An 8,977-nucleotide genomic window follows, 5' to 3' on the forward strand; every position below is an offset into this window, starting at 1 on the left:
TGTTTAATCATGGCTTCTATAGTAGAGTAGCCATCTCTCTCTGATTTGCTGAACATTCCGGATTTGAAATTTTGTCCCAGTGTTAGGCTGTAATTCCAAGTTGGGTTGGAAGTATTGGCCCCGGTAGAGATGCGGCATGGAGCGCTGTGGTGCTGAGAGCTGCGATCTGCCGTGGGACACAGGCTGGTGCAGTCTGCTTTCCACGACTGGATCTGCACTTGCTTTAAAGAATCATCAAATGTTCCTCTTTTTTGTAATTTTGCAAATGCTTTACTAAATGTTCTGTCACTCTTAAGGGAATTCTAAATTTCATGGTTGCGTTGGGGAGGTGGATGATGTCTTTGGTTTACGTATTTTGACATTTAGTCAAAGCAGATCTGTCTTTTCATCAAAAAATTAATTTTAGTATTATTCTTTCATTTTATGTAATTAGATAATCTATAACTAGGTATTACCCAGGAACCTGCTCATCATTCTCTCTGTTCTTCTATTGGGAAGTATTTTAATTCTAGGAACATCTGGCAGAGCATTTGTGTTGACACAATAGAATCCACCTCCCCCCTTTTTGAACCCAAATGGAATAAGCCAAAATGAAAAATGTAGGATTCCTGGAAGAAAGCATCAGATAACCAAATGCTATGAGCAAAAAATTAATTTATTATATATCTTCTCTAATCATTCATAATAGCTTCTTGAATTTTAAATGTCTTTCTGCTATTTCCAATGCTTAGAAATCATAATTTTAAAACATAAGTACTGTTTTATATACATTGTGATTTCTTTTCTTTTTTTTTTTTTTACTTCTAAATATGAACGACATGGTCTCCAAATATCCACTTGGAAGGAAAGGGGATGGGATTCATTGTTTTGCTCTAACACAGTAGCATTTAAAATTTCACTTCATATACCCCGAGTTTCGACTATATGAAAAATAGCCAAATGTCATCACTTTCTCGTATAGCTCTTTTACATGTATATATGTATCATATAAACAGAATACACCTGATTATTACATTTCAACATCTCACCAATGTGACTCTTTTATCTCCTTTTTATACAAAATAACAAAATATACAGAGAGAAGAAAGGAGACGTCTGTTCATCGTACAAGAAAGAAAGGAAATAAAAGTTCATGTATGGCTTTGCAAAGGTAGATTATGATGTGACTTTCACACTTTTATTTATTTAAAAGCATCTTGAGAGAACGTGTTAGTGTGCTTACGAGGGCGGCCATGGTGGTTGAAGGTCGCGTAGACAGCCCGACACTGGGATCCCCAGTGGTCTTTCCTGTGGCTGCCTCGGCAGCCTTCAGGAGACAAATGTAGTTTATGACCACTTCATCGATCTTCACTACAATTTCCTGCCTCTGTGTTTCGGAGCTCACGACTTTCACTAATCGCATGCAAGCTTCTGTTAGGCAACAGAGCACTTGAAAGCTGGAAGTCATAGCTACGAGCATCTCCTCTGGGCTTTTCTCGGCCATTGCCATTTTCCTACAGGCACTTCCTAACTGTCTGGACTCAATGGACAACAGTTGCTTGTACTGAGAAAGTGTAAGGTCGTATGCTTCAGGGCGTGACTCCTCTCTCTTCCCCTTGGTTGCCCTGACAAGGCAGAGCAGCTCATTGGCATCATTCTGGGCTGCGAGGAACCCATCGGGCATTGCATATGTGCTCTGCTTTAGGGCACTTATTCTTGCAATCCGGGCATCAAAAGCCAGGTTGCTGAAGTCCGTGTCGTCCGGGCCACTCAGGTCTTCGGCCCAGACCTTCAGCACTGGGCACCTGGACAGCTCCCCTTCTTGCTTTTGAATCCCAACAGCCAGGGGTGGGCTGGTTGGTTCCGGCATGGCTTTAGTCATCTGTAGTGGAAAGAGGCAAGAGACCCGGTGGGTGGGTGCTCCCTCCTCTTCGTCCTCATCCTCATCTTCATCCTGTCCTCGGTTTAGGAAGCAGTAGCTGAAAGGTCCCCGGCATCTCCAATTGCTGCCCTCCAGCTTCCTCAAAGGTAATGTCTTATACAGCTTTGAGTCTTTGTGAGCCACCGGGGACCTTTTGTGAGCCTTTCCATCGGGGCTAAAGTGCATCGAGCTTTGGGAAAAACTTTTGGTGAGCTTCTTTCCCAGGGGGAGTTCTGCTCGCCTTTCTGAAGTGGCCTCCTGTGCTTCTTCTGTGACACCTGGACACTTTAAGCTGACCATACCCTTGGTTCTCTCTCGGAAGGTCTCCAAACCTACACATCCTGAGAGGACGCTGCTGCTACGTTTCAGAGCTCTCTGGCTGGGGGATGTCCCATGGCTCTCCCCTCTCAGATCCAGTGGCTGCCAGCTCACAGCCTCTCCGCAGGCCTGGGATGCTTGGGAGAAATCATTGGGGTCTTGATTTGGAATTGGCACCTTTGATTCCGAGTGAATGTTTGATGGTTGCAGGATGGGATCAACTTCAGGATATTGAGACCACACTGAAGGCATGCCTCCTCGTCTCTCCTTCCCAGACTCTGTCAAAGCTACACTAGGGGTAGTAGGAAAAACAGAGAGAATCATTAAACATCGTATGGCGGTCAGTTCGCTACATCTCTCTGTGACGATTGCTATTTCCCAAGGATGCATTCTAGTTGTCAGGGTCACCCCGCTTTCCAAAGACTGACTTCTGAGATCACATTAAAAAAATACCGTAATCTGTTATTTCTTAAACTGCTGATTCATTTGGAATTGTCTAGAAATCCCCAATGTTTCCAGGGAGACAATGGAATGACATGAATTGGTTTGCTCCCATTTACCTGTCAAAGTTTAGACACATAATTAGAAAACGCACATTCTAGGTATAAACTATTCAAACATGTTTATGACACTCAAGTTTCATTTCAAGGGAGTTAGGTTAATCCTGGCATCTGTTAATTTTTTATAAAGAAGTGGCCTAATTTACTGAATGCAAATTATATCAGCTCGTCTTTTAAAGAGTATCCCATGAAATTCTCCTGGTACAGGTTTTGAAGTGGAGACACTGGGAAAATTATGTGAAGAAAATCTCCATTTCACAGAATTTTTGTGAGAAGAGGTAAGTTGGTAAAAGCATGCTCTAATTAGTTTAGAGATAAAGATAACAGTTCGGTGATGAATTATGTAAATTCACAGGCGGGTTTCCCATGGCAGGTGAAGCCAGTGGTGGGGTTTAAAAAAATTGATTTTAGCCCTAGCTGGTTTGGTTCAATGGATACAGCGTTGACCTGCGGACTGAAGGGTCCCAGGTTCGATTCCAGTCAAGGACACATGCCCGGGTTGCAGGCTCGATCCCCAGTAGGGCGCGTGCAGGAGGCAGCTGATCCATGATTTTCTCATCACTGATGTTTCTATCTTTCTCTCCCTCTCCCTTCTCTCTAAAATCCATAAAAATATATTTTAAAAAATTGATTTTAGGTTTGAAACAGAGAGAGAGAGAGAGAGAAAGAGAGAGAGAGAGAGAGATCAATTTGCTGTTCCACTTCTTTATGCATTCATTGGTTGATTCTTGTATGTTCCCTGACCGAGGATTGAACCCGTGACCTTGGTTCATGGGGACAGTGCTCTAACCAACTGAGCCAGCAGGCTAAGGTTTTTTTTTTTTTTTTTTAATTGAGTGGTGGGTTTTGAGAAAGTAGTTCATCTTAAAAGAGCAGGAATAGACATTAACCAATATAAGATCTCATTAACACATCAGAATATTCCGCTGGGAGTCTTACAGAGTCAAGAGGAATCTGTAACTATTGCTGAAAGGCAAATGATCTCTCCCAGTCCCTCCACCTCCCTGACCCCCTTGCTCTATGATCCTTCCTTGCCTCTCAAAAATGAAATGGCAAAAATCAGAAATCCAACGCCTTAAAAAGGATATCAGACCCTTCCGTGACTCTAAGCAATTTTATCTTGTAATCCCAAGTCACCCAGGGCACTGCTGAAAGTCTGCATTTAGAATTTAGAAACAAATACTGCTCCCTCCGATTCTAAAAGCAAGAACAGAGCAAGATTCTAAAGAGCAGTGCCATCTCTACCATTGATTCTTAGGGAGAGTGGAAGAGAGAGGGAGAGAGAAACATCGATGTGAGAGAAACACATTGATGGGTTGCCTCCTGCACGAGCCCTGACCAGGGCCCGGGCCGGGGAGGAGCCTGCAACCCAGGTACCTGCCCTCGACCGGAATCGAACTCGGGACCCTTTGGTCTGCAGGCCGATGCTCTATCCACTGAACCGCACAGGCTAGGACAGAGATTTCACTTTTTTTAGGTTTGTTGTGAGCTGGGTTTACACGCTCCTGGTGTATCAGGCGAAGCGCAAAATCCCTCATTTCTGTACCTGTGGTTTCCTTAATCTTGGGGAGTCGATGACATCCATCTCTCAAAGTCCCAAACAGGGGTTCAGCATTAATGGCTGTGTGCAGGGCAGGCACTGTCATCCGGGGACACACCCCTTCCGGCTGAGGGTGCGATTCCTTAAAGAGGGCTCCGTGGCTGGGCAGCCCGGGGGCTCTCTCCTCGGAAGGCCCGTAAGGCCCGCCTTTGCCCGCGGACGGGCAGAGCGGGGACTCCACGGGGGTGGCGCAGGCGCTGCCGCTGCTGCCCGTGCCACAGCCCGCGTCCACCGAAGAGCCTTGAGAGCTCTGGAGGGAAAAATGGCCCTCGCTCTGCAGCGATGACATCCGCTTGGCCAAGTGGTAGTCACAGAGATGGGCCACGCTCTCTTCCGCGCCGGCCAGCTGGGAGGGACGGTCACAGGTCGACGGGTCGGCATCCCCTGGGTGGTCTAAGTCTTTGGCGGAAGGGACACAGGTCGCGTCAGTTAAGAAGTGGTCCCGCTGGCCAAGTCCTGAAACCTCAGGGGCTTCCCCACGGGGAGCCCCTTCCTCCTTCCCTTCGGCCTCCCGTGGCCCCAGACCAGGAGCGCGTGGGAAGATCCCCGTGGCTGCTTCCAGGCCACTTTTGTCAGCCGCCCCGCCCTCCGTGGCCACGTACCATCGCTGGCTGTCCTTGCGGAAGGCAGTTCTCTCCAGGTTAAAAGCGCCCAGGTGCGGACCGTCCCTGGAAGACACGGTCCCAAATTTACCTTTGGCGTCCTCCTCGGCCTCGGTGGACTTGGCCCCCGGCTGTTTCTTCCCTGGCGCGTTCCCACTCGCGGGCACCTTCCCCTCCCCGTCGGCCAGCTTGCCTTTCCTCTTGCTGGTGCAGGAATACGCCAGCGAGCCCAGGTGCAGTTTGCTGAAATAGTCCGTGACCGACTTGGTCTCCATCGTCTCGGGCTCCATCTCCATGTGGTCTGAGTGCAGGATCTGCTTGGAAGGCACGACTTTGGACGGCCCGTCGGTCACGGGCACGGGCACGGGCCGGGTGGCCAGGGCGTGGGAGGCCTTGGGGGGCAAGGCCGCGGCCGGGGCCTTGGAGGTGGAGAACTCGGTCTGCTCCTCGGCGAGGGGGTGGTAGCCTTCGGGCGTGGCCAGGAACATGCGGGACAGGGTCTCGGACTGCTTCTGCGCCGTGGCCAGCTCAGAGCTCTCCGTCATTTCGGAAGAGTTAGTCTCATTGCCCGAGTCTGAGGAAGACTCGGGGCTATAAGCCCTCAAGATGGCTACACCTGCATGCCGTGAGAAACAAGAGGCGATTAATGGATGCAAAGAGGCACCGGGAACGCGGGCGAGAATGGCATCATTGTGATCAGAACGGAAACGAACCAAACCAAGCAAGCGGTTCCCTTTTCGGGGAGGACTCTGAGTTTATTGCACAGATGTTCCAGAAATGGGGGGAGGGGGGGGGGGGGGAGGGGGGAGGAACGCCACATGTATTTTATTTTTTTAAAAAAAGGAAAAGAAACCACATACACAAAAAAGCCATGATGGGATGCCCGCACATGTATGAAATGGGACATGCGTGAGATGGACAACAGCACACACGGGGCTCCGAGGGCAAATGGCTGGATGGGATGCGTGATGAGGGGCTTATCAGTGAATGAACGTAACGATCGTGAAAGAACCTGAATTGTTACTGGTCTGCTGTTCCTCTGACACGGACAGAGCTCCCAGAGCGCCCAGCGGGGAGACGGCGGGCTTAGGCAGTCCCTTGTCGCACGTCCCCTCCGCGCTGGTGGGCACCGCATCGATGAGGGACACGGGGATCTCGTCGTTTTGCAGGCCGCAGCCCGGCTCCTTGCCGTCGAGGAAGGAGGCGGCCTGGCTCTGAGAGTCCTCCTCGTCCGAACTATCTCGAAAGCCAGGCGGCGGGGCGGCGATGGCCATGTTCAAGGACCTCAGCAAGAAGTCGTCCTCGTTGTCATCCCCTTCCGGAGGCGGCAGGGACGTGAGGTCGATGATGTCGTCGCTTGAGCCAGACAGGTTGAGGAGGGCCGGCTGGTTCATCTCGCCCACCATGAGGTCCTCCTCACAGCTCACCTCGTCCTCATCCTCCGCATCGTCGGTGTTTTCCGCGTAGCAAATGTCATGGAGAAGGGGCTCCTCGATGCCCGGGGTGGCCTCGAAGCTCTTCACGTCGCCGATGTTCGCATAGACGGAGTTTTCCCCAAATGGGATGTTCTCCGCGTCAGGGGCGAGGTCCAGGTTCTTCATGTCGTTGGCACTTCTCATGTACAGATTCGCCTGCTTCTCCAGCAGCTCCGGATTCTCGTCCAAGAGTCTGTCGTAGCTGAGAGCTGGGGGACTGCTCCCCTCGTCCATGGCGAGATCTCCAAAAATGAAGGACACTTTGGCTCCTCTGGGAGACTCCTGTGCTTTCTTGAGAGTTTCTGGGCCTGAGAAGGTCAACAGAGACCGCGGAGCGAGGCTTCTGTAGTCGGCCTCACACGGAGCGTCTCCCGGCTGCGCCAGCTGAGGGCTGAGTTCCTCGGGATTATAGGTGTTGGCTATGTACACGTGCCGGTGGTCTTTCGGACACGAGGTGCCATCCGTAATCTCCACCGTCTTCTGTTTGGAATCTATATACGTTATCTGGGCTTCTTGCTCCCCTTCGCCAATAAAGGTGGTCATTTGGGGTATACAGTTCCAATCAGGGCCAAGGATGTTAAGTTTTCCTTTATTTTCAGTTCCTAAGGAGAAAGAATCATGCAAAGACACATTACAGTGCTGTCTGGTTTCTGGGGGCCTCGTCTCTGTTTTGTTGTTGATTTTTAAAAGATATTTTTATTGATTTCAGCGAGGAAGGGAGAGGGAGAGAGAGAGGTATAAACATCAATGATGGGAGAGAATCATTTATTGGCTGCCTCCTGCACATTCCCAACTGGGGATCAAGTCTGCAACCCGGGCATGTGCCCCGACCGGGAATCGAACCTCCTGGTTCGTAAGTCAATGCTCAACCACTGAGCCATGCCGGCTGGGCTGTTTCTTAATTGAATGGCTTGTTACATCACTTTTATAAAAACAGGGTTACTGAGCTTTCCAAATATGGCAGTGGTCGATTTAGGCCTCAGGGGTAAGGATTTCTTGGTTAAGAGAATTGACCTTACCAGAATTGGTATTGCCTAAATTATCATTGCTATTTGATAAAATATACCAGTACCATCTGAGAGTAGGGAACTATAACTTCATTCCATCTGGCTCTTAATTCTATTATTGAAAGACCCCATGTCCATCTGTGAAGGTGAATAGAAAACATGCCTTTTCAAATCCTTAAAGGTGGCAAGCCAATAGGCTGTTATTCCAGAACATGGATTGTCCTTTACTTTGTAAAGCGAAATCTAATGCTACCCACTTTGTAGAGGAAATGTGTGGCCTTTTTCCTCATTGAGTTAAGAGAAAGTCGAGAATCCACATACTTCTACCATGTATCTTAGAAGATATTGTAATGATCATGCAAAATAAAATATATCAATAAAATATAATGTAATAATAAATATTGGAATGATAGTACGAAAACCTCTCTTCAGCTCTTTTATATCCTAGTGGCTCTTTATATATCCATATGAATGTTAGTATCCATGCCTGTATGCACATGCGCATATGGTGCCGAAGGTGGAGCACACAGAGGTAATGTACTTCTCTCTGTTATTTCCAAGCACAATTACTACTTTGACTAATTTCAATTTTTATTTGTGTCATGAGAACTTTCTGAAGACTTGTTTGATGGCTTGCGTGAATTAAAACAGCAAAATCCTAATTTAAAAACTATTGTTTTGTTTGCCCTTCAAGGGTCTTTCTTTTTAAAAAAATTTTTTTTTATTGATTTCAGAGAGGAAAAGAAAGAGAGAGATAGAAACATCAATGATGAGAGAGAATCATTGATCGACTGCCTCCTGCAAACCCCATACTGGGGATCAAGTCTGCAACCCAGGCATGTGCCCTGACCGGGAATCAAAACATGACCTCCTGGTTCATAGATTGACGCTCAACCACTGACCCACACCAGCTGGAATTCAAGGGTCTTTCTATAGGGATTTTGCGGTGGAGATTTTGTTCCTATATTTAACAAGATGGGCTAGTGTGTTACTATCAATACTGCTTTGTGGATTGTTTCATGGATGACAGCCTACATTATGATTGGCTGTGTGTGCGCACACACACACATGCACATGTGTGTCAGGGGTATGGATTATCAGGAGAGCTAAAGTGGTTCAGCAAAGTTGTGATGACTTTAAGCCAGAGTCCAGCCAACTTTTTCTGTAAGGGGAGGGCCGGATCGTAAATACTTCAGGTTTTTCGAACCAACTGCTCAGCTGAGCAACTACTCAACCCTGTTGTAACATGAAAGCAGCCAGGGATCATTCATAAACAAATGGATGTAGAGGGCTGATGGTGGCCCCAAAACGTATGTCCAGTCTGTGAATGTGACCTTATTTGGAAAAAGAGTCTTTGTAGATGTAATTATATTAAGGATCGTGAGATGAGATCATCCTCAACTATTGTAAGGGCACTAAATCCAATGGCTAGTGTCCCCATGAGAGGAAAGCAGAGGGAGATGTGGACCCCAGAGAGACGAGGGGAGGGCCATGTGATGTGACGACAGAGGCAGA

General features: G+C 48.0%; 1 protein-coding gene across 2 annotated transcripts in view; it reads right to left on the reverse strand.

The window, feature by feature from the left end:
- Positions 1 to 247: 247 nt before the first annotated feature.
- The window catches only part of FRMPD4 (FERM and PDZ domain containing 4), a 513,731-nt gene continuing 505,001 nt past the window's right edge, over positions 248 to 8,977 (reverse strand). The window contains exons 15-17 of one of the 2 annotated variants that reach the window (XM_006763797.2): positions 5,993 to 7,057; positions 4,325 to 5,596; positions 248 to 2,505 (exon numbers count right to left, since the gene is read on the reverse strand). In XM_006763797.2, coding sequence (XP_006763860.1) covers positions 1,178 to 2,505; positions 4,325 to 5,596; positions 5,993 to 7,057 — 3,665 coding nt within the window. In that variant the 3' untranslated portion in view covers positions 248 to 1,177. Of the gene's footprint in view, positions 2,511 to 4,324; positions 5,597 to 5,992; positions 7,058 to 8,977 lie in introns of both variants that reach the window. The other variant, XM_015563957.1, reaches the window with a different exon arrangement.

Source organism: Myotis davidii, unplaced genomic scaffold, assembly GCF_000327345.1.
Source record: "Myotis davidii unplaced genomic scaffold, ASM32734v1 scaffold1277, whole genome shotgun sequence".
Lineage (NCBI taxonomy): Eukaryota > Metazoa > Chordata > Mammalia > Chiroptera > Vespertilionidae > Myotis > Myotis davidii.